The 27,835-nt window shown below is 46.4% G+C and overlaps 1 protein-coding gene across 1 annotated transcript; it reads right to left on the bottom strand.

The window, feature by feature from the left end:
• Nucleotides 1-1,561: 1,561 nt before the first annotated feature.
• T265_03906 (hypothetical protein) lies at nucleotides 1,562-27,835 on the bottom strand (the record flags this gene model as incomplete). Its single annotated transcript, XM_009168507.1, has 8 exons — nucleotides 1,562-2,339; nucleotides 10,003-10,137; nucleotides 12,056-12,146; nucleotides 26,438-26,803; nucleotides 26,838-26,889; nucleotides 26,924-26,987; nucleotides 27,029-27,126; nucleotides 27,691-27,835. The coding sequence occupies 8 exons, from the start codon at nucleotides 27,833-27,835 to the stop codon at nucleotides 2,196-2,198; spliced, it is 1,095 nt and encodes a 364-aa protein (XP_009166771.1).

Here is a 27,835-nt window from a genome sequence, read left to right as displayed (position 1 = left end):
CACGTTGGCGTCATCTTAGTTTGTAAATGAGTGTTAATTCCACAAATGTTCAATCAAGTGTTCAGGTCTGAAACAAGATTGATAGGAGTTCGGGGACTCCACCAACCCAGCAAGCCACAAGAGGGTACAACCACAGTGGGTTATCGAGGAGCTTTGGTCAGTCTTGTCAATGGTGTTGTATCACTGACAGAAGTCACTTGGAAGATTTTCTTTGGATAGCCGTGGGAAAACGGCGAAAAGCTCTGTGATGTTGCTTTGTTCTCAAATAGGTTGAAGGGCGGGTTGCGTGCGCAAAGTAGCTCACAGCAAGATTAATGTAACACCCTGTCGGTACCTAGCTGCTATGCCACCCGAGAGAAGCATGAGGGATAAAATACTGCCAAGTTTACAAGCCTATGCAGGAACAGTCGAGGTGCTGAGGTTGGGTGAACCGCGGACCTTCCGGCCAGTAAGCTCCGTCAACCCTACGCTTTGACAAAGAACTCCATTCACCATTACAAATGAAGGTCCAGCTGTACATCCTGAGGCTGCAAGTAGCAGCTAGAAAACAGTGCTCCATACATTCGTCTCGGTCCCGTATCAGTGGGATATCCATGAATAAACAGCGCAAATGTCCGGTCTGCTGGATGGTTCTCCTGTTGGAACCGGTGGACGGATAGGACCAGCAGGTAACAGACATAATCTCCGGCGGTGAAACCAATCGTGTTTAGAATTCAGGGGAAAACAGTAGAGCTACAGAGCATTTTGCACAGTCAATTTAGCAGTAGTGTCTATGTGGAAAGGCGTATGAAAAATTTGGACACTATATAGGTGCTCCCGCTTGAGTGCAAACTGAAATAAAGTAGGGCTGCGCTGTCGAAGGAATCGTAGGTCCCAAAAATATGCGGTGTTCGTAGGAACTCGTCCTAGAGACTGTGAAGGTATTTCAGTAACGTGTTCGAAGGATAAGGAGGTTTGATTCAGCAAAAAGCAAGATAGTGAAAGGCCCACTGTAGAAAAATGGGTACCCTGAAGGGTGAATTATGTAACGATATCAGCTGATCACGATGGACGCCACGCTAACAACAGCCCGATGGTTGCCAAACGGTATCAACCTTGATTACCGGAATATTGCACGCTACTCCAATAAGATCCAGATCTATGAGTGAGCTGGTGGTGCCTTCCCGTGACTAACTGCTCACTACAGCATGCATGAACAGTTGAACCGTTCATCATAGCGGATCACAAACCTCGATGGTGTAACTGCCAAGCGCCGGGCCATGGGGCTCGAATGCATAGTGTTGGGTAGCGGGCGCAAGGTCTGCAGCCAACAGCATGCTTATGTCCATCAGGACCGCAAACACATCAACCACCCGAGTGTGGTCAGCTACCGCTGGGATTTAATGGCCAACCGTCGTGCCAATAAACGAGACTATGACACTTCCATGGCAAATTCCAATCGCAGAAACCCCCCATGATTGTGTTAACTTGTTCGAGTCTCCCATTTAGTTGCGATGTTGAACTTACCCGGTGGAGTCAACCCAACCCTCCTGAAAAACCCCAGGAATTAGATTAAATTTGTGCACGAACCTCCGCCACCTGTGTATTTCGGAAGAAGGATAGATTTATCATCCTCCTAGGCCAGCAGAAACTGACGAACATTTGCTTGGTTGCGCCAGCGCCTTATTATCAAATGAAGAGTGCGATTATCAGGGTGCAAGGTGGTAGAGAAGTCATACAAGGGAAAACGCCCAGCGTATGCATGTAACTGAGCGTATCGAGAATAAGAAAGTATGAATAGGGAAATCAACAAACATGACCAATGGGAAGATGGTGACGACATAGGGAGACGGTATACAAGTCAAAACCGAAGTCAGATTATATAAACTACAGATAAAAGACGGTTGATTGATGGTATAGACCAAGTAGTAGACCAAAAAGCGGTTATTACGCACAGTCACATATATCTCGCAGGCAAGCAGCCAAATGAGTTTGGGTTTGTGGAAACTGATTCACTCGTTGGCAGCATATGACGGGAAAGTTTACGAGAAAACATCAGGAGCAAGAAAATTTGCGGGCCTTTGAAAATAGGACACAGACGGTTTCCAGGCCATGCTGGACGGGGTGGAAAGGCGATACCAAGCAGTCAGTCGGTGCGTGTGCTCAGGAATGCAGATGGAAAATACCCATCATAGGGTGTGATAGATAGATAGAGCTCATGAGGCACGCGATAATTCGCCACCAATCTGATAGGTAATGATTTTGTTCCAATCAATTTTCGAGCGGGTTACTGGCAGCTGACGGCGCAATGCTTTGAAAGTCGTGTCGGACATTGTTTTGAAATTGTCACCGACGGCAGTCTGTAGTACGAAGATAGAATTGAAAGTATGCCTTAACTTAACGTACGTACATATGCACAGAAGAAAGAACGACAATCGACACATCAAGAACCAAACGAAGGTAGTCGAACCCAGTGTCCTCGCCGGTAAGCTAAGAGAGGACCTCACAAAAAGGCAACCAAAATTAATGCTTGATGAGGTAAAGTGGTGTACAATCAAGAGCACTACAGCGGTGGTTAAAGACTACCGATTGTTAACACTGAAAAAGAAAAGAACTACCTCTTCTAAAGTCAGTGATTAAAGTTAGCCAAAGATGAGTAGACGTGAACTTTCGGTATTGTGAGAGAGAATGGTAGGAGAATTTCGATCCTCTTGTGAGGTATCTGAATGCAGACGGACGAACGATGTATCCGCTCAGTACTGAGACTCAAATCCAGTGACATTCGTGAATGCTTTATGGTTGTCCGTCGCTCTGTTCAGAGCAAGAAACGATTAGCTTTTGTTCACATAAGTAGGGAGCGGTGTGTGTGTGTGTGTGTGTGTGTTAATACCTAAATACGCTTGCCAGTGCTGATAACTGAACACAGTTAAGTGGCATGACGCCAGTATTGTCTCATAATACCTTGCATAATCATGAAGAACCACTGAAGTCGGGTGCGAATATGCAATGTGATTGACTTGTACCACTATCCATAAGTCCTTTTCGTGTCAGGTGCTCATGATTTGCGCTGTAACTGAGCGCCACGAGCACACGTAAAATTAGTGAAGCACCCACACGCTAAAGTTCTTCATCGGCTCTACAGTGCGGATAGTGGAGTGGCAACACGAAACAACCCAGCGGCAGCTGCGCACCGAAATGAGACCAAGGCTGAATGAGTATCATTTTTTCATTACCATCGTGGATGAGCATTCGTTCAATCAGTAGGAGAAAAATTTCCGCAAACATTCGGGTTCCGTTCGTATCATTGTTCAGAAGGACGATCGATACGGTCGTCGTGCCCGATTATATGGACGATAATACTTCATTTTCACACAACATCTGTAAGTGTCTTGGATGTAACTGTCACAAGAATGAATGTCTAGTCAAGCGATTAGCAAAATGAGCTAAACAGACAAGCAACAGGATTTCCAGCGACGGTGCAATCCGTGGTGTGCAATTTCCGTTCGCTGGATGTCACATCTGTCTCCGGATCCTGTTGCTCTCGAAAACATCAAATTGCGGTCTACGCATGCTCGCCCAGCTTCCCTTGCAAGAGTATAGTTAGTAAGCGGTAAAGTGGACGATTAGATTTCAGTGAACTCCCCTTTACAAACATGTAATTCACCTTGATCTGCATCAGTGAGGTGGAATAGCCAGTGTGTTTCTCGGCGGAGGGCACGAATACCAGATCAAAACAATCCCGCTATTCTAGGGTGAGGCTATAAGATATGGCTGTAGCAATCAAGTAGATTTGTTTGAAGTATTTGTAGAAGTGTCCAGTGTTTAGGAATAGGCCGATGATTTGTAGAAGTGTCCAGTGTTTAGGAATAAAGCAAGGCAGGAAGAGTCAACCTGTTACTTTCACTTTAAATTATAGACAAGACTTTCAAGTTCTGTCAGATGAAGGTGGTCGACAGTGATGCACCGACTAAATGACAAGCGAGTACAAAAGCTGAGACCTTATTGCACTTTGGTGAGGTTACTTGTTTGACCTTCTGGCGCCAACCACCGAAGCTTGAAAAAAATGTGTATTTGGCAGTTTCACAAAAGCTTGGAAGAAAACCAGTGGATTTATTGTTTTTAAAACTTCTTCGATGAATTCCCGACCGGCACCCGAGGTTCCTCGGATTTTGAGGGCGTTCAAGAAGCATGTCATACAAGAGTCAGGGAGATTTCCTAATGAAGCACGCGTTTCTTCCAGAAGATGCATCCAGATGAAAACTAACTGCGTTTAACGATTACGGTCTGTTACTGCAGTGTGACCCCAACGCCACGTTGGTTTGGTCGGCCATGGCAGTTCGATCACCAATTGAGGTGAGATCGTCAGTAAGGGGTTGAGTGGGACAGTGGACTGCGGTTTGGAGGCTGGACATACTTTCCATTGAGATTTATCCAGCATCTTTCATTAGGCAAGAAGCATTGACAGTCATTCTTGTAGGCGTTAAGAATGCCCAAGTCAGTCTTTTGAGGTCCTTGGAATCACATCTGGTCGGTCGATTCAGAGTCGATGATCGTCGCACAGGAAACCGAGAGCAACACCTTCAGTTGTGTGCTCATCATCAACTGTTTCTGGCCACTGTTTCAACAAAACGTCCGATCACGTAACCTGGCGGCCAACCGTAGACTAAGCTGTTTTGAGGTCTTGGAATCACATCTGGTCGGTCGATTCAGAGTCGATGATCGTCGCACAGGAAACCGAGAGCAACACCTTCAGTTGTGTGCTCATCATCAACTGTTTCTGGCCACTGTTTCAACAAAACGTCCGATCACGTAACCTGGCGGCCAACCGTAGACTAAGCTGGATCGCGTGTCCATCAGTCACCGGTGGAGAGCCGCAATTGAAGACTGCCGTTTTTTTATGGAGCACACAACTTGATTCTGATCACGCCACAGTGCGGGTACGCTGCCAATTTCTTTCAGGTCCTCGCAAGTCAGCAAGCGTACCGATTCACCATCTTCGGAGAACTACCATAGCTCAGTAGTATCGATTCGAACTAGCTTAACTACTCTCTACAGCAAACCAACACTATTGGTAACGATTATGCAGATAGAGCAGAGTGAAATAGGAAAGAAGCTATGATAGCAGTGTTCAGTACTGTCTACCTCCGATACGATCAAACGACTACCTTGAACACCAAATAGTGAAGAGCCTAAGAAAGGTTCAGATTGGAAGGGCTTTTGCTATCTATACCAGTTAATGTGGTTGACTGGTCGGAAGCAATGGTCAAAGAAATGATTAATTCACTCGCAAAAACGCCGGCTGGAAAGATGGGCCGAGGAAAAGTCTAGCCGGCCTCCTACAATACAGCCTCTGCAAACGAGCGAATAGAATGTGAACTTTATTCGCCCATCAGCAGTAAAATAAGAAATACTCTTAACCTAATGACCTCTTGGTCACCAGGACCGAGCGGTCTGTATCTAGCTATTGTCAAAAGGAGGAGCAACCGTGGTGACCTCTCTGACAAAGTTCATTGGTGAGAATAGAGTGAAGAGGAAATGTCGGCGGAATGGGGAGCACCGACAGTCATCCCTAATTTCAAAAGGGGTACGCCAACACTGATTCCGGAAACCGACAATGGTGGACTTCCTTGATTTAGAAACTGTACTATGGCAGTGCCTATAGAGCAAAGTTGTCCACCTTAAATTCTTAACCCCCCTCGCGATGGTGTAAGAAGTGAAGTAACCACCATGTGGATGGAATCAAGTCAAACTATGGCTAACTACGGAACGCCATACAGGAGCAGTCTGCACTCGGTGTAGTTGCAGTACAACCTCCAACATATTCCAAGGGGAAACCATTGAGTTAGACTGCCTGGCTGTTCCCATTTGTACCAGCAAGGTCCCTCCTTATTGCCCTGGATATCCTGAAGGGCTAAGTTCACAACAGTAACTCTCTGTGAACACCGTTGGACAGGTTTAGATGAAGGCTGGTGCCATTTGGCTACGTGTGTGCCTACGATACGTCTGTGTTGTGCCGGTTACCAGATGGCTCTTTGCGTACACTATCGGCCTCAACTGTTCAGTTGTGCCCACTTGAACCGACAGCTATGGGTCACCAGTTAGGCAAGCTGGTGGCTTTAGAAGTGTCCCATCCCGCCCACTTATCGGCCTTATTCTATCGGGTTTACACCGAGTACAGAGCGTTCAGGTGGGTACATATGTGGCTCACCGCAAAACGTATATAACATTACTCATTGTGCAGGCATTCATTGAAGTCGTTAGGTGTGACAAGTCAATCCGGAAAAAGATGCCAGGCTGTTGTACCGAATAAAAATGTAAAACGGTGTCGACGTTCAGTAAGATTGGTAAAATCCACAAAGGGCTGTTGGATGAGACAGTTTAACAGTATTCAGGGCGTGCACATCGTCGGGGACATCTGTAAGTCACTGAAACGTGAAAGAAGGCTCTTGTCGTCTCGAGTGGAACCATAAAAATAGCACAAACCAAGACGACACCGAAGGACAGTTTGGTTGTACACAGCTTTAAACCTCCACAAAGCAGTATTACCAAAAATAATCAGATGTACATAGTTACAGCGGAATTTTCGTGCTGCGTTCAACTCAAGTAGACCAAACCGAAGCAGGCCTCAAGGTGGAAAGCATTCGGAATCGGATTGGAGCAACCTATGTGACTCGTTACAACCCGCCAATGAAAGTTCAAAGTTGGGGCTTGACGCATGCACAAAGGGGATCATGATTGATCAACTGCAACACATGCAGTTGGGATAAATGGATAGGGTTCAGGTTGGCTCATTTTGGAGTTGCGTATCGACATCAGGTGCTACACAAGACTGATTATATTTAGTGTCGTTCTGATTACTCATTAAGGCGCTCGGACACAACCGCATAGTTCCCTGAAAAAAATTGTTCAGCTGTGGCACCCTTTCGGTGCCTAGCCGCCATGCCACAAGAAGGAAGCACGAGGGCTGGGATGCTGCCAGGTTGCCCAAGCCTAGACAGGGGAAGTTGAGATACAGATGTCGGGTTCGAATCAGCATACAGAAGAAAATTTGGCAGCAATGAGTTGATGATTTTAAGCAAAACGGCGAAGTGAAAGAATGCCGTTAAGATGCACAGAGTGAAACCAAAGCATGAATCCTGTCCCGCAAGAGTCCATGAGAGTGGAGCATCCCAACCCTGGCTTTACTGTACTATCAGTAGAGTTGCATCTAGATTGCGTACCATATTTGCAACTGCGCTATCACACAAAAAATCATATGCGCAGAACCCATGCCGGAAACAAAAACAGCGACGAAATCGATAGCTGGTCAGATGACCTGAATACCGTAAAAGCACTCTATCACCAGTTACCATAGGGTTAGCGGTGGAATTGAATGAAGATACCATCATTAACAAGCCGCAATCAGGCTGGCTGTTGCTGAAGCCATGGGACCATTTAACGTAGATAAACTGGTATGTTTTCTAATAGATATTTCGTCCGCAAAGTTAATCAGTGTTGAAAAACCGAAAACAGCTGTTTCATCCTTGGAAATCATCACCAGTGCGCACCCCACGAAACTCAGACAGTTTCCAACCCGCAACCTTCTGATCAGTGGCTAAACACTTAACCACGAAGGGAACATTTGCATGGACTTCGGTCAAGTTGCGATGGACGCTTGATCGTCGGCTTACGGACAGAGAAGCAAGGGACTTTCCCTCAACTCAGGGCACTTTGTTCGCAAGGATCGTCGATAAAAGAAGAGTATCAAACCACATTTTCCAAACTATGCTCAACAATGGTTCTGACAGAAAAACCGAATGAAGATTGGGAAAACCTTGGCTACAGACTTTCAGTCCATCTGATCGAAAACCCAGTCACGACGGAACTGCCAACGGATATCCAACTGCTCTGCTCCGCTTACCGACAGTCCGACGTGGCCCGAAGATCCATCAAGAGGTAACAAACCCAGAAATTTAGAGGCGGAAAATCGTAAGTGTGAAAATCTTGGTGAATGGGAAAGGCTAGAGTAGCGGCTGGTAGAGGAATGATGGCTTTCAAAAAGGCACTAGAACAGAGTGCAGGCTAGCCCCGTAAAGCAGCTTATTTCTTGTGGTGTCCGGAACGCTCTTGTTGGCCCTTGAAAATCCAAGCGAGGCAATATAATTTTCGTGGCAGACCGTACCCATATCTGCATCAGGTCTTCAACGTGAACAGCTCCTGGCATTTGAACAATGTAGGTAAGGGAAGTCGGTAAACTGGATCCGTAACTTCGGGAAAAGGATTGGCTCTGAGGGCCGAGCCAAATGGGCTGGAGTCAGTTACGTGTTGGTCCAGTGAAAAGGGTGGTTTTTCTGATACCAGTGTGATTACGAATGCTTCAGATGCTCTAACAGACATCATGCTACGGAGACCCAGCAGGACCCGTGAACAGGAAAGCACTGATAGTCAGGCAAGGTTCCCTGCAGGTCGCGGGAGCATTGACTATGCCTTCACCTCTCGACACCTTGAAAATAGCCATACTTGCAAACAGCTAACAATCATCGTTTGCCCAACGTGTGGCTTAACAGATCGATGTTTTGCAAGACTGCATAACTAACGAAGGCATTCCCGAAATCTCCCTTTCAGCCCCCCCCCCCCCCCCCGACCATGCTAGGTTGTCTACTTCTAAAGTTCTATAGAAATTTTTCTCCTGAGTGCACTGCTGATAGGGCTACCTCATCTCCTCTCTTCAACTTCGTAAACAGGTTGATTATGGAGGAATCGTTTAAGCTGCTCACTGCCCCATGAGATGAACTGCATTCCGAATAAGATCTCAGCCTGATTACACCGATTACATAGCGCTGTTCGTTTCGGATCCTGTCAAAATGCAACATAAATGAAACAATTTAGTTCATCTAATTGCTAATTGCGGAATGTGCTCAGCACTATCAATCTGCGAAGTCCTACTCCAAGGATGGACGAATATGTCATCCAATCTGGTTGTTGCAGCTCACTTAAATTAGTTACGAACTACACACCCGAGTACATAGTTGATAATTTGGATAACAGTGAGGGCTGGAACAGGAAGCGTCCGTACGGTCTTCCTTCAACTTGGCTACTTATAGGGCCTGTGCGATACTAGCCTATTGCCGACGAGTGTACAGCGCCGCAGCGCGGCCAATGCTGCTGTATATATGTGAAACTTGGTCACTTTGTGCGGAGGATGCAATGACTCCGTGCCTTCAGCTATCAATGTCTAGTGCGAGTTCGGTTGATAATTTGACGTAACTAAGCTAGTTACACTGGATAGGTCGTGTGTTACGCATGCCTGAAGACCATTTAATTAAGCGGGTCTTATTTGCCCCACTGGGATTGGGGTGAAGAAAAGCAACATACAGGCAAAGTATGATGAGGACAAGACTCAACTCGATAGTGACGTTGTCACATATAGTTTGCCTAAATCGGAGACTCTCCTCTCAAATTTCATAGTTTTTAGTTGGCGGTCGAAGATTGTGGCAGCCTGAAGCAAGGCACTCATAGATAAAGAAAACAAACGGGACGGAACGAACTATGCGACACACGAATAGTCGATGAAAATTCCGTAGGACAAAGCAAATCAAAGGTCGTGTATGGACAATCCGACCTGCTTTAGAAGACGGTCAAAGTAGCTGCGGTGGGAGCTACTTCGTCGTACCACGGAAAATACTTTCTCGCGCTGGTAAGACTCAGCAACACTGTTCAATAACTTGTTCTCCGCAGACTGCTACCGGCCATAAAGCTCATAATTTCAAAGGAAACTGGACCAAAGAAACAGCAGCCTACGGGACCCTTGGTTTAGTGGAACAGTCAAGACTGCGGTCTGATGATCCGAAAATCATTTTCACACATACACACACACAAACAGATCTCGGAGAAACCATGCCCCCTTGGTTTGTGGAACAGTCAAGACAGATCTCGGAGAAACCATGCCGGCCAAAAAAGGACAGTATGGACCGATGGGGGTGCAATATGAGTCTGCATCAGAAATCTGACAAAAGTAGGGAAAAATTCAGCAAGAATGCTTACCTGATAGGCTATCTCCGCGTTTTTTATATGGCGAACGCATTCATTTGCAAAGGCCTTGGCATTTGGTGCAGTTACAGAGAAGTCTACCTCCTTGGAGGATATCAGCTGCACGTTACCTTCTTCGTAAAGATGGGTCTAGAAGCCGAAGCAAACAAAGATGCCAGTAGAGCTCACAGTGAGAACGTTAAAGGTGGAAGTGTGCGACTGCAGATAATAACTGAGTGTTAAAAAAATAAGCTAACTGGCAGCAGTGTTCCATAGAGGAAAGCATAAACAAACACAGAGTAAGTGTAGACTTTGAAAAATGAGCCACTTTGTACTCCATCTTGCTGGCTCGTCTGGCTGCAGCTAACACTTAACAAAATGGTGCGTACACGAGTACTTGGTTAACGAATCAGAATCGCGCAAACAGCAGATTAAACATACCAGGTTGAGGTGGCTGGGACACGTATTATGTATGTCCAGCCATCGTCTACCGAAGAAAGCGTTGTTTTTTGTTTCAAGCGGTTGTTGGCATAAGGTTTGTGGTGAACACGCCATGTCATGACGTGAACTGACGGTAGTTACAGTCAGCCTTATTGGCTGGAGTTCACAGGTGGTTGGAAACTAGGCAGGACATGACACACATACTGTCTTTTCCAAGCCCGACTGCCTAGTTGAATTTCGCCTGTCGCTGTGAGCTGGGCTTTTGGGGGTTAGGTTCACAAAGGACGCTGGGTTAACTCCGCTGATGGCATCTTACTTCAACACGATGTTAGGATGCGTTTAGTTTAATGCTGTCGAAAGGTGTAAGCATTCTATTCTTGATAATTTTTTCTGAAAAACATAAGGCTTCTTTGCACTGATTCCCTACCCTTCCCACTTCTCTCTGCTCTATGCTCTTTTCTCATGGTTGTATGGCAGTAAGGTGCCAGTGTGTATTACTGGTGTTTGCTGTCAATGAAGATGATGAATTTGCTGTGATCAGAGCGTAGCAGGGCGGTCCGCGCAACTCTGGTTAACAGTTTTCCACCACAATTCCGCACATGACATCAGAAGTGGAGTGATTTCTGGTTTCAGCTAATGTGAAGGATTTTTTCAGAAAGTTCAACCATTTGGAAGCAATCATGTAACTATTTCCAGCTCCTCAAAAACCTCGCAGAGTATTTAATGGGCACCAAGCCAAGAGAAACTGAATCTGGAGGTGTCAGTTGCAGAGACAACATCAACCTAATGAGTCTAAATCACTGCAGGACAAATAGTGGACCGCTCCTAAGGATTGTCTCCACAATTCGTGCATCAGAATGTGGGTACTGCTGGATTGGTTTCCATAAGATTCACCACCAAGATCGTGAAAAGTTAGGAATATCCGCTTCACCGTTCCCAGGTAGACAAGTATTGGTCAAACGGACTGAATCAGATCATTTCTATTGATTAAAATTTCTCAGTGTCGTGTGCGTGCTGAAGCTGAAGTCATGTTAGTGAAACGTGAAAGATGAAAGACCGAATGCACCACCGGGCGAAGACAACTATAAAATCTGGGTATTTAGTAGTAGCATCGGCTTCCCGCATGTGTGCCACGAAAAAATCGTTCAGCTGTAGCACCCCTTCGGTGCCTGGCTGCTGTGCCACACGGAGGCACGAGGGATGGGATACTACCAGGTTGCCCAGGCCTAAACAGGGAAGTCCATAGGCAGAGGCCGGGTTCGAACCACGGACCTTCCGGTCAGTAAATTCGCGCTCCAACCACTTGGTCCAACTCGCCCGCACGAAACCTTTGAGAATTAACTGCGCTGTAATTTTGCAGGTCTCTCTGGCTGGAGAAGAGGTCACTAAGGGGTCCGTCCGTTCAGTTGTTTTATACAGAAAAGGCAACTGCAACGACTTGCTATCCAGAATCGCAGACTACAACCTCAGCACGATCTCGAAATACAGACGAACAAACGAACTGGACGATACCAATATAAGCTTCCCAGAGTGTTGAGGCCATCCCAACCAAGCTCAGAGAATCTCTAGTCAGACGGTCATTCATAATAAGATGGTAAAAAAAATTTGCCGCCTAAAGTTTACTCACCTGGACCTTAATGACACCATGAACGGAGAATGTGCCCCCGATCGGTTCATCTGGTATCTTGATCGTCCATTCAGAACGCCAACGGCCAGTGCTGGAAATGAAAAATGAAAATACGAATATAACCTGGATCCATTCACCATGAATATCCGGTGATTTTAGAATAATCCATTATATGATACACACTAGTGTTTTGAAAAATATCCACGAAACCAATCAGTCAGTCGCACACATAATCCGTTCAACAATTTCTCAGCTTCAATGCCTGGAAGTAACGGCAATCTGGCTTCAATGGTTATATAGTTTGTTGGTTGATCGAAATACATAATAAAGGAAAGGATAAAACCCAAAACATTGTCGCCTGCTACAACGTTGGTGCGTAGTGTCCAAAAATCGCGGCAGAGTACAAACTGGTGAAACTTTATGGGTTAAGTTGTGTACTTCTCCAGGCCCCAAAAAATCTATTGGATTAAACGTGTGCGCTGTAGGTAGAAAATAAGACGACCCAAGCCACGGGACAGTATTGACCAACGAAGATGTAACACTGCACTGATGCGCTTCCGTAGATGGTGTACTGTCAGATTACGAAACCAGGAAAAACGGAGTAAAACATGCCCAAGACACCAGCTCAATGACGGGTACCTGGAGGCATTCATAGTTTTTGTTGTCACTTTACGCACATCAAAGTTATTAGCAGAGGAGCGGACTACGCTACATTGATTAACTGTACGCATGGAAAAGCCTTCTGGCTTTGCGATGAAAGAAACCGTGGCACCTGGATAGAGGAGATTTGTTGCACTTCGGCTGTAGGTGAAATATCCAGGGAGGCGCAGTATCATCATCACCATCCTCAGCATGCGGCAGCATGCTGCTTCTCTGCCGTAAAGCATAGTACCTCATGTCAACGGGCCTGTTTATCACCGCACTCACAAATGTGGTAGGCCTAGGTAGATATATATTGCCCCCAGCCTCCAAAAATGGTCAGAAGTCTCATGTGGGGAATTGTCCTTTTACCCGTTGCATCAGCTTAATCGTACCTCCATCAATAGTTCGCATCAGCAATACGCACCAACGCTAGATCGTTCATCCTACGGCACTGGCCTCATCGGTCACGTTCCCGAGATAGCATGCTTCCCCCACAGTTAAATTACAATAACAATGCTTTCTGGAGTACGTCCATTACTGTACCATTTAGGGGGAGACGGAGGGTCAAGCGATAAGCCAGCTGGTAGTATTACAGTGTAGCCGGACATATTACAAGACGAACCAGGCTTATCTTTGGCAGATGAAACTTAGAAATGAGTGAAAAAATTTTCAGGTTATTCACTGGGGCTTCCGTGGTGGTTTAGAATTAGTAAGCCGAGTGAACTGCGAGGTCGATTCTGCCCAGGCATGTGTGCTTGCAACATGCATAGATCAAGATGGCTGTCGTTGGGCTTCACATTGTGCGTTTCGAATGACGCGCCCCAAAGTTCTTCAGGCTTGTGCAGACGTCAGTTCACCAATCCGCTCTGTCAGGTGCTAGATTGTCCCAAGACCTAAAATCAAGATTGTGGTTTTTAAAATATCTGAAGCGGAATTTCGGTCGTCTCCAAGTTCGAGATCCATGCTTCATTCCACTACCGTCTATTCGGCAAACACGTGCCAGCCACTGCAGACGGTTAAGTAGCATCATGACCTCCACTGTCACAACGCATCCATCGGAAACCTTTGTATCCTATGCTAACACTGACCAGTAAACACCAAGTGCCCGCCCCGATTGGTGCACGCGGAACCTGTTCGTGTCAGATATCTCGATGCACGGTCAGTGTCCGAACACTTGCAAGAGGGTAGATGGAATCATCGCCTTACAGACGTGCAGCTTTGTCTCCAGTCTCAGGCTTCGGTTCTTTCACATCTACCTCCCCAGGTTGCCAAAAGCCACACTAGCCCTGACAACATGGGATCTCAGTTCAGGGTTGACAACCAAGTTAACCGTGTGCCTGAGGTGTTAAAGGCGCACCCCGAACAATCCCCGTATTACGCCATGAATATACTCCAGATAGGAAGCTGCGGCGTCCCTGACAGGCGAGGCTACTGATGCTGGCTCATCTTTTATTATGACAAAGGTGCATGCTGGCCTCTCACATCTCCCCTCTGCAGATAGGCTGCTAGAATGCCCGTACTTCGCATGATATGGGTGGCCAGAGTTTTACCGCACGAAGTCTCTTTGATCACCAGGTTGATATTACATGCCTTTCATAGACAAATTCCTAATTTAAGTTCGCAACGCACCTAAATATCAGCGATGGAAGTCTCCAAGTTGTCCTATAGCTAAATAAATGATAAATCAGGTCTACATGGTGTGACTTTTGCCTTCAGCAAACGCGCTCACGATGCCTTACTCCCTATGAAACCTGTATCTTCCAGGACGGCTCATTTCAAATGCTCCAATGACGACCTGACCGTCATAAACGTTTACGCTCCCACTTCTTCAGATCATTCCTCCAAGGACGACTTCCACGATAAGCTGACAAAATTGGTCAACCGTTAAGCCAACCGCCGTACACTGATAGCTGCTGCCGACTGGAACTTGAGAATTGGGGATTCAAGCGATCCCACCTGTTACATCCTCAAAACATGCCATCACCTCCAAGGCACGTTTGTATGCCCCACACTCCCATTTTCCCGTGATAGAAACTATAGCAGCTGGAACTGATGTGCCTATGGTACATGGTTTATAGCTGATTCGAACCCGACCTACGGCTCTCGACTTCTCCTGTTTAGACCTGGGCAACCCAATAGTATCCCAGCCCTCGTGCTTCCCTCTGGTGGCATGGCAGTTAGGCATCAAAAGGGTGCTACAGCTGAACGACTCCCAAACTGAATTGAATTGGCATCCTCAAAAAGTTTGGTTTGTAAGAACGCTGTGAAAATGTTCATCGATTGATTAACTGTGCAAATCCAATCGACTCGTGATATCCAACACACGTTTCCAGTACCTAATGTGGCATCTACTCAAACGTACAAGGTTTAAGTTTGACTTTACCGCATTACGCAAACCCACAACCTACAGAATGTGGACCCCCCCTCCCCGAAGACTCCTGAAATTGCCATCACCCCTCGGATGCGATCAACAACCAAATTACCACCAAGCTGTCACGTGCCCCAGCCAACCAGTCTCCGTCGTAGAGTCTTGGCGACGTCCATTAGACATGCCGCCGCACAGAATCTTGAATTCAGGTCTTGATACCACAAGGATTGGATTTCCGAAAAACCATTGATCTTTCTCAGAAAGCTGCCCAGGCATGCACGGCCAACGCTTCCAATTTCGTTCATAGCCACACCATTCTCGTTTGAACGGCCGTGTCCTGTTCTGGCGTAATTATTCCGATGAGTCCACACCAAACGGAAGCACTGGACTCGAGTTTCGCTCTTATTAGAGCTCATCAGCAGTGCATATCCAATGGCCGTGCCGGGATTTAAACCCCGGATATATGAAATACGAGGCGAGCGTGTAACCACTACTCCACCAACGCACGTTGGACGCAACTGAACAGGCGAACGTGTTCACGCTTGAGCGATGTGACTGGTGTGCCCGACTCATCGAACGACGACCCAGTAACTGTCCTGGTTGTGACGACCGATTGACCCGCCAGTCAGGACTTCCCAGTCAGGTAGCGTGGCACACGCTTGAAACTCCACTGGGTGGATTTTTGGTTGCAAGTTTAGGGTTTTGCGGGATAGGTATTTTGTTCATGGCCACATCACTCTCGTTTGAACGGCCGTGTTCCTGTTCTGGTTTAATTATTCCGATGCTTCCAATTTCTGCAGTGTACATCACCAGGCCACTTGATCAGCCCAGAAAGATCCTACGGATTACTCATCGGCACTCAAACAGTTGAAAATACCAGCGATTGTTCGTATCTTTCAGGACAACTGCAGGACAACTTCCAGGCACTGAGGATCAACTAGTAACGGATTATTACAAGAAGCTGAACAGATGGACTGGAAGCTCCACCTCACCACTGAATCGTCCATCTAGCCACCAACTATCCAGCACAGACAACTAAGTCCACACTGTACACCCTAGTCAAAGTTCATTGGCCTAGATAATCAGCCTAGTAAAAGATGAAGATAGTATCCCGGAGGAACTCTACAAAGCCCGTTTACCCGTGGTATTTCAACCTTTTTACAAGCTTAAATGGATTCGGGTACCTACATAATACTACCGACAGAAAAAGGCGACAAAACGGTCTGTAAGAACTACCACGGTATCAACTTGATACATCTCGACCTGAAGCTATCACCTTGTCCTAGTGGTCAAGCTTCAGTGCTGCAGTAATCTTACGAGCTGAATCGGGTGAAACTCAGTTTCTACAGACTCAACCATGCCAGAAGGGTCAGTGAGATTCAGTCTGACGAACAACAGCGACAACCCGTACTGCGATAAATCGTATTACAGGGCTGTCTGGAGGTGAAGTCTAAATATGCTCTGAGGCGTGAGTGTGAAGGCAATAAGGCGTACCTTCAGAAGACCAGCACTCCCACATATCTGGAAAAATTCATGATGCCTTCGACCGGGAAGGGACGGGGTAGAAAAGTCCGACAAAACCGAAAATCCCGATCGTGACCGTGACCACCATCGTATTATTTAAAATAATCAATTAATTGAACCAACGGTACGTTGGTTTCAGCTGCTACGGTTTCGGTCACCATAAACTGGAAAGGTGGGGATCTAGAGTCAAGGACTGGAGGCGACGTCATATTTAGTTATTTCGGGAATAGGGTGAGGCATTAGGCGACTGTCGACGCGACTTAGCCTACTGGTTAGTGTTTTCATATTCACTATTCACCTCTTGGTAACCTCCACTCAGCATAGGGCTGGGCGTAAAGGGTCTCTTCGGGGCAGACGGTTTCCCGGCATGCGGTGTACATGTTCTAACTAGCGTAAACCATGAAAAATGAGTAATTCATCTAATGCGGGAGAGCGCCTTCTTAAAACCATCTGGCGTACCTCAGCATTGCCAATCTGATGTTCCTAACAGACCCAACGAATACTTCGGAGAGATTGATGATCAAACACTGATAGCTATCCTATATCCTCTGAGCGTACACACCGCGTTTCTGATCCATAAAGAAGTATGAATCGCACTGCCGCACTTTAAACACTGACATTGAGGGACAAACTGACGCCGGGTCACCGATACAGCTGTCGGAGGCTAGAAAAAGTTGCTCTGGTCTTCCCGATTTTCCTCTCCAGTCCATCCACCGGAACTTATACAGCTGCCCAGGTAAATAAATTTATTTACCACGTCGATTGACTTGTCTGCAAGCATGAGGTTTGGGTTTACTTACACCCAGTCTTGTAGCAGCACATTGGATTTTGCAGGTGTGAAGCGCAGGCCAAACCGTGCGGCAAGGTGATCTAGATCATTTAAAATAGTTCGCATTTTTAAAGAATCCGAACCAATAAGGGAAATATCGTCCGCATATGCAGTGTCCGTGAGCGAAAGTTCCGAGCTCATTCAGATCCCCAAGGTTTCAGAATTGGGCATAGAAGTTTCAAGCAGCGGAATAATTAACACATTTGAAAGTAATGTTGAGAGAGGACATTCCCGTCCTACTCAGGCCAAAGAGCCCACGACAGTTCGTACCTTTGTCTACCAGACACCGCTAAAGTTTCTGACGATCGACAGAGTCATCCACCGGAATTATACAGCTGCCCAGGTAAATAAATTTATTTACCACGTCGATTGACTTGTCTGCAAGCATGAGGTTTGGGTTTACTTACACCCAGTCTTGTAGCAGCACATTGGATTTTGCAGGTGTGAAGCGCAGGCCAAACCGTGCGGCAAGGTGATCTAGATCATTTAAAATAGTTCGCATTTTTAAAGAATCCGAACCAATAAGGGAAATATCGTCCGCATATGCAGTGTCCGTGAGCGAAAGTTCCGAGCTCATTCAGATCCCCAAGGTTTCAGAATTGGGCATAGAAGTTTCAAGCAGCGGAATAATTAACACATTTGAAAGTAATGTTGAGAGAGGACATTCCCGTCCTACTCAGGCCAAAGAGCCCACGACAGTTCGTACCTTTGTCTACCAGACACCGCTAAAGTTTCTGACGATCGACAGAGTCAACAGGAGCTTTCGTATCAGGAATAACAACTAACGTGATGCGTTGGAAATGGGACACTTTTCAAGAATTTGTTTCAAGGTAAAGACAATGTCGATGCATCTTCGGTCAGGGCAAAAATCCAGCTTGGTTCCCACGACTTGGTCTCTCTCGATATTGGTCAACCTGCACAAAACAATACCAGAGAGCATCTTAGATCCGAAGGTTATCAGGCTGATGCCAAGACGGTTTTCATGTGACGTTTGTACGCCCTTTTTTGGCGGTTGGCTTGTCGCTTTGGATAAACGATACCTCACAGGTGGTTTCTGTTGTTGACGGCAGGCTGGTGTCCATGTCCCGTTCAGGTTCGTTGGGTTTTTCCAGAGGTTGAGTTGAAAGAGGCCAGCTAAACTGCTCTGTCAAGTGTTCAGACCGTCGGTCGAGACGACGGTTTTGCGAATGAACTGCGACTCCATCCTTAAGGTAGATGATTTTGCTGAGACTTGTCTTCTTTTGGCCCGTTAACTGAATCAGCTGAAATTAGACGCAGGTATTGCTTACGGTGGAAACCTTCTCCCTTTCCTGTGCCTTCAAAATCTACCAGCGTTCACCGTCATTGTTCGGGCTTCTGATTATCTGATGCTTGAAAAATCTGCGTGGGCCATCGCATTTGGTAGTTGCTCACATGGCTTTTCTGGCACCAACGTGATCTGCTGATCTCGACGATATCTGATGTTTATTCAGTCGAGTCGTATGTCTTTGACAGAAAGTTCTGAAAACTAAGAGCATGGCTTCTTTAATTCGCTTCCATTTAACCTCCAAGTAATCTCCGTCGTCCGCAGGAGTGTGCTTTTTCGGTGGCTTTCCACCCAGGTCAGCTCCGTACTCTTAAGCCACTGAAATTGGACGAAGTTAATGGACATGGTTGTTCTGCTTCGGTACATGCAATACTGACGGAAAGTGGCGGAATAACCAGTCCCGCACGATGACATGATCAGGATCAAGTTGCGTGATCCAGAAGGAACGGCAATCTTTAATGGAAGCCCTTCATAGGTAAGCGAGGTTGAGTTAGGTAAGATGTAGTGTAAACTAAAATATTAACGCCACATCGTATTTTGAAGCATCACAAGTTATCACCATCAACAGAGATTGCAACGTGAGTGTTAACACTGAGGCTTCACTGCCGCACAGTCGAAAGGTTTACTCGCTTAAGTAACGAATAATGGAAAGGAAAGAAAATAAAGGATGAGGGACGATACTAGTTCTGGCCTGTCGTGAGCATTATGGGGTGCCTACACCTCCAAGTGTTCAATCACACAATCTGCAAAGAAGCTGACAACACCGACGCTACTGACATCATCAAACGCCATTTCTGGCAATGTCTCCAGCGAAGCTCAGGGAGGTCACGGGGCCCTCTCCCTGGAAGGCAGATCGCACTACCAACAACCTCATCATCTATTATACACCCTTCTGCTAAGTCACGTTGTTTACCTCGCGGTTAGTGCTATTCTGAACAAGGTAGGGAGGACAAAAGTCGTCTCGGTAAGCACAGTTTCGGCATGCGTACCACTCGGCCGAACCACCGCAGCTGATGGTACTGGATGTTTCCATGACTGAGGTACTTACCGAACAGTCAAATACCCGTTTCCTAACTACCTCGTTATGATTCCGTTGATGCCACTTCGCACAAGCAATCCTTTTGAGACATCAGAGGTCAAAAGCCCGAAGAAGCTTCACATCATCTGTCCGTAGAGACCATGTCTCCCGGCTACACAACAATTAAGCCCCTACTGTGACCTTGTACACGCGATTCTTGAGACCCAGTGATATACACTTGTAAAGCCAGAAGTGCAAATTAGCAAACGTAAATCGAGCCTTCGAGGTTCGCGGAATTACTTTACTAAACACACCTCCATCAGAGTTAATAAAACTACCAGGGTATTTGAACTGTTTTACAACCTCCCATGGTTCTCCTTGAATTGTAGGGGGTATGTTCAAAGATTGCACGTTCTGAAGTATGGATTTGTACTTTAAAGATGTAAGGCGCATGCCGGAAAAGTGTATGACGGTGGCCAGTTTATTCAACACGGCTTGTTCCTGGCCTTCATCTTCAAGAGGTCTGTGTGTGTTTGGAGATATCAGCATCCCAAAAAACTTTATCTTTGCGTGCCAACGATCTTCCGACATTCTCCAAGGTCAAACTAAGGATACATATACATATATATTCAGTGTCACGTTTCTGGCAATCACCTGTTGTTTGGAGCATCGAAGCTGTTTCGTCTTCTTACTATTCTGCTGTACTAGAAGTTGGGATCAGGCAATATAGCTGGAGATGACAGAATATTGTCACAGTCCGCTCATATTATCGTTTGCCCGCTGCGTGATCGAAAGATAACAGTGGACCATCTTGAAAGCTGACGGCATGCCAGAAAAACCTGAACCTAGGCACAAAAACCCACATCTGACAAGAGATTACGGCGTTCGCTTTAAACTCCAGTGTTCGGCAAGGCCGTTGCTTTTTAATGACGCGATTGATTAAAAAAGACAATGAGAAAATCGTCCTGCTGTAGCATTCTGCCACTTCACCAGAAGGAAGCACAAGGGATGGAATACTGCTAGGTTGTTTATGCCTACAGAGGGGAATTCGAGAGGCAAAGGTCGGATTGGAACCATGGACTTTCGGGTCAATGAATTCGCGATCTAAACACTGAGCCGTCTCGCGATTGATTGGTTAATGCTGCATGCCTTTACCGGCTTCTCTAAAGTGCCAATAGCCCCAAACACATGGATCAAGGACCTTAACCACGCTGATGAGATCGTCATCCGGAAAGAAGACCCCAAAGAAGTGCAGTCTATCTTGATAGGCCTACCGATCACTAGACTTCGCCTGTTGGATGAAATGAATCCTGGAAGGAAATCCTCCCCCACAAGCATGGATGTCTAACCTGAGAGCCCACAAACCAAGTCGATTATTTCAAGTACTAGAGCTCCATCATCCCATCAAACTGTTAGGCACGGAAAGAAGTAGGCATTCATATCGACAACGATAGGATAACTTTCCGGCAGCTACACACTGCTTTGTAGAGACAACCAGAAACCAGTCCTCGAAATAAGATGCGACTGGTTAGACCGTAATGCCTGTGGAATCTCCAAATTATTGATTGACCACAGATACTCACAGTACGTTTCATCGTCACTGACACCAACACCAGATGAGAACACTGGTAATTTCCAGCCGTAGAAACATGCCAATTGATTTCAGTAAAGTTTTGTAATCGAAGAAAGAACCGGGGAAGATGAGGGGATCTATGGCTAGTCTATCACAAACATTCAAGGTGTCAACACCTCCAACACAGTCAATCTGGATGGAAACTGACAGTACGAATGACAATGGCACCGGTTAGCCACCAAACACAGAAAGGGTCGCGTGAACCTCATTTCAAGAAGCGGATAGCACCAACGGCTGCCTAAGTTTTCGCAACATCCTCCACTTCCCTCCACCATATCGAATCCCCTCCACCTCCAGGTTTCCTCGGCTGCGCATCAGACATGGAAAGTAGCGCTCATCACGGCGAGCGCTAACTCAATAACCGTAACACACAGCCAAACCAGCTTAGCTAGCAGTGCTGGATAAATTATTTGGAGAAACTACCCTCTGCTTCACCCAAAACCTCGTTGCGAATTGGTTGGTTCCAACCAATCCAGCCATGGTTGTGAGATAAGGATGATCAAAGACATGAAGATGCCTCAGATCCGAGACAGCTGTGGCTACGACGCTAGCGGACGGATCACATGTTCCGGGGTCCGACCCCAACTTAAGCATTTCGACTACTCCTGTTCAGGCTTGGAGAACCTGGCAGTATCCTAGCCCTCATGCCTCCTTCCGTTGGCATGTTAACTAGGCGCCGAAAGAGCACTCCAGCTGAAAGATTTTTTATCCTTTACCCGAACTGGCCAGATCTCGCAGCCGTACAATACAGCCGGGTGCTTTAGTTTGGTACACGCATCGTTTAAGACCAAGGATGCCACAAGTGGCATAAATTAAAAAACGTAATTCTGACCTTAAAGACTCATGCGCTCACTTCATCTCTCTCGATTGCAGTCAGAGATAAGTACAGTGTTCCACAACTTCCAGTGCCATTTTTGAATACCCAGAAGCATGTTCAGAAACTGCGTCCTGCAGCACGACTTTGCATCTTCTGGGAGCGGAGTACATGCCGAAGGACAGGATGACTGAAGTCAGCTTTTCAAGTAATGCTTGAGCTTTCTGCTCTTTCTTTGGAAAACGATGTTGTTCTGTATAGTTCAGTTCGACAAGGTCCCCACTCAAAGAGGTCCGGGAATCGGGATTTTGGAGACCTTCTAATGTTCTCTTCATTGTCTCATGAATAACGAAAATAAACAAAAATGGAGGGGGCATCCTTGTCAGACACCACTGTTTGTGGGGAAGCTTTTGGAGAGCTCTCCATAAGCTCTCCCGCGTCCACAAGTACGTGAATACAAACAGCGCATGACATTCACAAACTTTTTGACAAACCCTGAGGAGTCTTTCGAAAGAAAATTGACCGGTTAATTGAGCGCACCCTCAACGCCAAGGAATAGCGCGTGCTGTTGCTCTAACAGTTGATGGAGTGTAAAGATATGGTCTACACAGACCCTTCCCGTCCGAAATCCTGTGTTTTCTCGGATTCGCTCTTCATGCGCCTTCGTAAGACAACGTAGAATAAGCGACGCAAAAAGTGTGGTTACAACAGGATACAAGCTAACTCCTGTGGTTGCCATACACTGCGAGGACCCTTTTCGAAAATGGAAATTATTATCGACTCACTCCATTTAGTTGGGACGACTCCTTTCCCCAGATACTGGCAAAGTTAGACTAGCACCAACCGAGCATTTTACATCCATCTTTGAACAGCGCGGATGTCAGTTCACGGATGATAGCAGCTCGATGACGTTTGAGATAAAATGCATTCGCTTATCTCCGGAGCCGTCAAGGGTCATAATTTTACTGCCCGAAGCTGCATTGTGGGCCGGGAATTCAACTGAACAACTGCAAGTGATCAGCTGATTTGGTCTTTAAAGTGTCTATCCCGAGGATTAGGGCGCTCGTTTTCACCGATAAGCAAACCGGTGCTATCAGCAATCACTTCGCTCACTGGAGGTTTTTTGGGGCCCGTTGCGCGTACCAGATGAAGCATTTTACGGACATTTCTAAGGTTTGTCACTTCCGCCATCTCTTCAGCCTTCTGGATCAAAACTTCTCGATCCGCCCAGGTGCTCGCTTTCATCTGAAGTCTGGGAGTACGTTGAGCGCTGCTGTACTCTCCACCATGAGGAATACGCATCCGATATTCGAGCAGTTTTAGAGTGTGGCTTGGGACCCACAGGCTAGGTTTGTTGCACCGTTCCGCACACAATGTTCCCAGAATCTTGCAAGGTTGCGGGCAGTACCTTCCAATAAGTCAACATCAAAAGATGTCTTCTCCGAAAAGGATCTTGGTAGGTGGCTCTCGTACATTTGTTTCACATCAGGGTCAGATCTTCTCAATGGCCGTGCGAGGTGTGCACATAGTGTGCACTTCTGCAAAGCGTAACGAGAATCAGCAACAGCCAAGCGCATGAACCGAATCCACCCAGGTGTTCCAGAAAGAGCGGTAAGCAGTAACTGACCTACGCTACCTACAACTAATGGCGATGTACTCTACCTGTACTGGAGATGGACTCGCATGTTGGGGTACGATCCTACCAAGCAAATTCAGTTGTTACGGAAGTTAGTACTACGCAGAAGCAGTCTGTGACTAACACAACGGCAAAAACGTTCGTTGCTGTCCGTATGTCTTGATTCCGGTCCTGGACGACCACCAAATTGAGCCTCAGCTATTTCAAGTTTGACTTCTTAGGCATTCGTATGTAATGTTATATATTGACGTTGTGTTTAACTTTTTACTCGCTACTCGTTGAGCTAATTGTGTTTCCTAATGTTTTAGCTGATGTACTGAAATTGATAGAAGATTAAAGCCAATCATTCGGCAATCCTCGTTCTCTGTTTCTGGCACAATCATTCGAGTGCGCAACAGGTCGGAGCTCTGCTGGCTATCCTCGGATCTTGTCTTCGCAAGTCTTTGTAACCAACGTAAAATAAGCAACTTAGCCTGATTACAAGGGGGTCATGGTAATTCCTGTGATTGCCACACTATCTGCGAGCACCAGTTGTGAAAATGGGCACCACTATTCATCCATCCCAGTTATTTGGGATTGTCTTTTTCTTCCAGATAGGAGCAAATAAGGTAGATAAATATCGACTGGAGACTTCACATCCATCTTTGAACAGAGTGGAAAACGTAGCATACTATTCAAAAGGTTGCCGAAAACTCCCCGGCAGTCCACGACCGGTTTCACACTTCCATTTAGGGCTCATCAGACAGAGGCAGTCTCCAAGTTCCCATCAACCTTGGGTTACGGTTGCGAAGCACCAGTGTTGAGCACCGATGTTATGTTGATGATGATGACCCACCTCAGGTTCTACCTGCAAGAAATTAGCGAACCACACTCATCTGCTTACCAATTTGGTTTTCATGAAAGACCCAACTGAACTCCAGCTGAATCTCTCGTTTATGATGATCCACTTCGACTGAATATGCTGCATCAGGCTGTCTCATGTTTCCGTTTGGTAAGATATGTATTCACTACAGACGCAACAACTGGTTATGTGTCATCGTCCAGCTGCAACGCCCTAGCTGCCATGCCACCAGAAGGAACGTAGTGATAAAAATACCTTCGAGTGTATCAGAGCCAGATTGTTGGGCCCTAAGATGAATAGGCAACGATCATTGGCGCGTTTACGGGGTTCCCCCACAGAAGTTGCCAAACGAGCCGCATAGAGCCGACATTAACGGGGAAATCACACAACCAGAGATCCTCCAGTTCGGTAGCTTCATACAATACCGAACCCAGCAGAACCAGTCGCAGCGGCTTATGGATCGCCAGAGGTGCGCGATCAGACAAGGAGGTCAGCTGAATCGTCGCCTCAGACAAACATCACACATTAATTGAAAGTGAGTCCAGCATATACTCAAAGGCCGTCTGTTGTCCAGATTGTTTCAGAGTGAAAACGTTATAGGTTGTCACAAGAACTGAGCAGTTGGGTTTGAAGGGTGATTTCGAAATGTCTCTGGCCGTTGCGGCAGAGTCAAATATAGATATTACTGACAGCGGCAGTGGGCGGCGAACGGATCCGTCGATCCTTAAAAATAGGACTGCGATGTCGCTAAGAAAGGGAGGGGAGAGGAGGGAATATGTGAGAGAAAAGGAGGCACCAGCAGTAGCCTGTTTTCCCATACCCACCCTGCTGTAAACTGAATATAAGGCGACCCGGCTGGTTGAACAATGCGGCGACCGACATGGCATGCTGTTATGTAATTGCAATCGGTGGGTACAGGTTACACTGGCTAGGATAATGCCAGAGCGCCCAGACAGAGACGAGAGGACGACTAGGGTCCTCGACCAAAGCCTTTAGCTCAAAAGCTTAACAGCAAGGCAGGCTTGGTGGGCGTAAGGCTGTCAGAGCGGCCTACATTTTTAAGGAGCAAGTCCAAATCCCCAGCCTGGAAGACCAGAAGACTGTAAGACCTCTATCTATTGAACAAATTGGTGTGAGATGCCCTGTAAATGTCACATGTAAACCCATACATTAGCTCAGTGAGTAATGGAAGCCACAAACCGTCACACCACGATAAGGTCCAGCCTATCCATGACGGGAAAACACCCACCCACACAGAATTGATGCAGATAACGGACGTGAAATCACCATGAACTCTGAAGAGCTCAGTAAGGGAAGCCAAAAACCGTCACACCACGATAAGGTCCAGCCTATCCATGACGGGAAAACACCCACCCACACAGAATTGATGCAGATAACGGACGTGAAATCACCATGAACTCTGAAGCGAAACTTTTCTACGTTCAGTGTTAGAACAACCACAGTATCATGATCTCTGTGGTCGCTCCCGACGGTGAAGATCGCAACGTGAAGCTGGAAGGGCATAGGACAGGTGGACCGCTTCGCGTCGATGCAGACAGAGGCAGATAAGAACTCAGAGGTTCGTAATCATATCGTGAAAGTATTCATACTATCGAATCCAGTTCCCATCTGCAACTACTGTAGCAATACCGAAGATGGACGCTCGGTGCGCTTCAAACCCTGGTCGCCTTGATGGAATCAACGAGTGGATCACGTTGTCATTAACAAAAAATAACGAAGCACATAGAAGAGTCTTCAACAAAGGACTTACGATTGATGTTTCCGAAACTGAGAAACAATGCAGGCAACAAGCCTGCGATCTTCATTAGTGACAGCGGGCGCATAGACAGCGACGCTACCGCTGGGAAAGTGCTCAAGTGTATACTCGGTTATGGCGACTTCCAAAGCATGTCTCCATGGTTCTGCAGTCGTATCACCACCGTCTGCATCGTTTGGATCGAGGCCTTTGACATCGCTAGCCGTTTGCTTTAAGTGGTCGTAATGGAAGGTCGAATGTGATCGAGGGCAGAGGAACTGCCCGTTACCTAAATCACCATGTGCGGTTATCAATGAGCTGTATTCCGCATTAGGAAGTTTCACGGGTATCATCTGATCCCGGTTGTATTGTGCGGCGGCTCTGAAAAAGCAATCAACCTGAATGATTTTCTTACGCAGCGAGTTTTTTCTGAGTTGTTGGGTGATCACCAGAAATCACGCGTACATCTGAACAGTTTTCAGCTAAGCAAAGTACACTCACCTTCGAACACCTCGTTGAACTCACAGGGGGGAGCCAGCAAAACTAGTCGAGCACTGATTGACGCCTAAAATTCCAGAAACTCATATCTAATTAGGAAAATCATACCCTCTCCTCTGGACTTATGGTATCCTCAACCATAGCGTCTAACTTTGTTCTGCCCGGGTGGTTTTTGAGTTCGATTTGATTTATGGTTTCACGAAAGGCTGAAGTTATCAGAAGGTTTCCCTGAATCCAGAATATCTGTGTCTTTTTGTGTAATTAACGTCTGAAAGTATAAGTGGAGATGAATTATTGCCAACCTGACAACCTCATCGATGCGACAGTAAAAATATAACAACCCCCCGATCAACATCCGACACGCAATTTTCAGTAAAACCGTAGTTGTCAAAGGTAAACTTTTGTGTAAGATAAAATTGAAAATGTGTGTATCTCACATCCTAATGCTGCGTAATCCTCCGCTTTTTCGCGGAAATTTGGTTTGCATCAACAAAGGGACCACACGATTGCGCCACCCATTGCCCATCAAACGACTACTGAAGCACAAGGTGGAAACCTGCACCTAGCCGGTAAACTGCGGAATTCCACCGACCGAAAAGCGGCGGTTTTCATCTTTTGAAACCGGAAAAGTTCTTTTAAATCAGAATATGTGCACCCACCATCACGAATGTCAAGCTGCTATATTAAGTCAAGCTCCCTTAGCTGGGTTTATATTTTGCAAAGTGATATGGCTTCTGTCCTGGCGAAACTTCGTGGTTGCGGACACTTACTGATGTTCGAATCAAAGTCCACTGCAGCCACATCTTTCCCATCAAAAAGCAACAAACTGCGTTGTTCTGGCCTTCCTGGATCAACTTCCTGGATCAATTTTCTGTTGCTAGTAGATAAAAGCTTTACACTTCCCAGATCGTACAT

Source organism: Opisthorchis viverrini, assembly GCF_000715545.1.
Source record: "Opisthorchis viverrini unplaced genomic scaffold opera_v5_58, whole genome shotgun sequence".
Lineage (NCBI taxonomy): Eukaryota > Metazoa > Platyhelminthes > Trematoda > Opisthorchiida > Opisthorchiidae > Opisthorchis > Opisthorchis viverrini.
The sequence above is the reverse complement of the archived record's forward strand: the minus strand, read 5'-3'. Positions and strand labels throughout refer to the sequence as shown.